This window comes from Galeopterus variegatus, unplaced genomic scaffold (genome assembly GCF_000696425.1).
Source record: "Galeopterus variegatus unplaced genomic scaffold, G_variegatus-3.0.2 Scaffold10000, whole genome shotgun sequence".
Classification (NCBI taxonomy): domain Eukaryota; kingdom Metazoa; phylum Chordata; class Mammalia; order Dermoptera; family Cynocephalidae; genus Galeopterus; species Galeopterus variegatus.
The window spans coordinates 57,135-57,912 of record NW_007736111.1 but is presented as its reverse complement, the minus strand read 5'-3'; the positions used below and the strand labels follow the sequence as shown (position 1 = coordinate 57,912).

General features: G+C 35.2%; 1 protein-coding gene across 1 annotated transcript in view; it reads left to right on the top strand.

The window, feature by feature from the left end:
• Window positions 1-778, top strand: part of LOC103609726 (collagen alpha-2(V) chain) — a gene marked incomplete at its 5' end in the record, with an annotated part of 41,147 nt that overhangs the window by 9,968 nt on the left and 30,401 nt on the right. The window contains one exon of the mRNA XM_008594017.1: window positions 135-188. Coding sequence (XP_008592239.1) covers window positions 135-188 — 54 coding nt within the window. The remainder of the gene's footprint in view (window positions 1-134; window positions 189-778) is intronic.

Sequence of the window (778 nt, the reverse complement as noted above, 5' to 3'; positions counted from 1 at the left end):
TGTGTCTAAACAATATCTTTCGTTTGAAAATATAGTCATGGAGACACTATGAATTGTAAAAGGTAAACTGTTAACATTGGTAGCCTATTAAACTTTTACATATTCACAATTTTATTTGCTTACTTTTGTTTCAGGGGCTTCCTGGTCCCCCAGGGCCTCCTGGGGAAAGTGGAAAGCCGGGTGATCAGGTAAGTTTTTAAATAATAATAGCAACACTGCAGATCACTAGCTCATATCACTTTTTATGTGTGAGGATCTGTTCTGATTTTCTTTACATATATAATTTCTTTGAATGCTCAAAACAACCCTGTGTCCTTTTGTTATCTTTGTTTCACAGACAAGGAAAATGAGGCACAGAGATGTTAGTTAACTTTCTCAAAGTCACACAGCTGATATGATTTGAACCCAAGTCGTCTTCTTTCGAAGACTGTTCTTAATCACTAGATATAGCTTACCATAACTATAGAGTTTCACTGCAGTACCTATAAACAGTTATGAACAGATACTAACCATTTTATTTGTCACTTTACAGGCACATAGATTATTTAAGTAATTGATTTGCTGAACAAATATTTGCTGAACACTCTATGTGCTTGGCATTACTAAGAACTAGCCTTAACCTGCTGAACTAGGTGAAATGAACCTTGCCCTTATATTACAGTATAGTAGGAAGTAGAGAGTATAGAAAGATAGTTTCAATAACAGTGTGTTCTAAATGCTGTGTTAGGGGAAGCACTGTATGTATGGATACACATATAAAGATGCACCTAATTCAGAC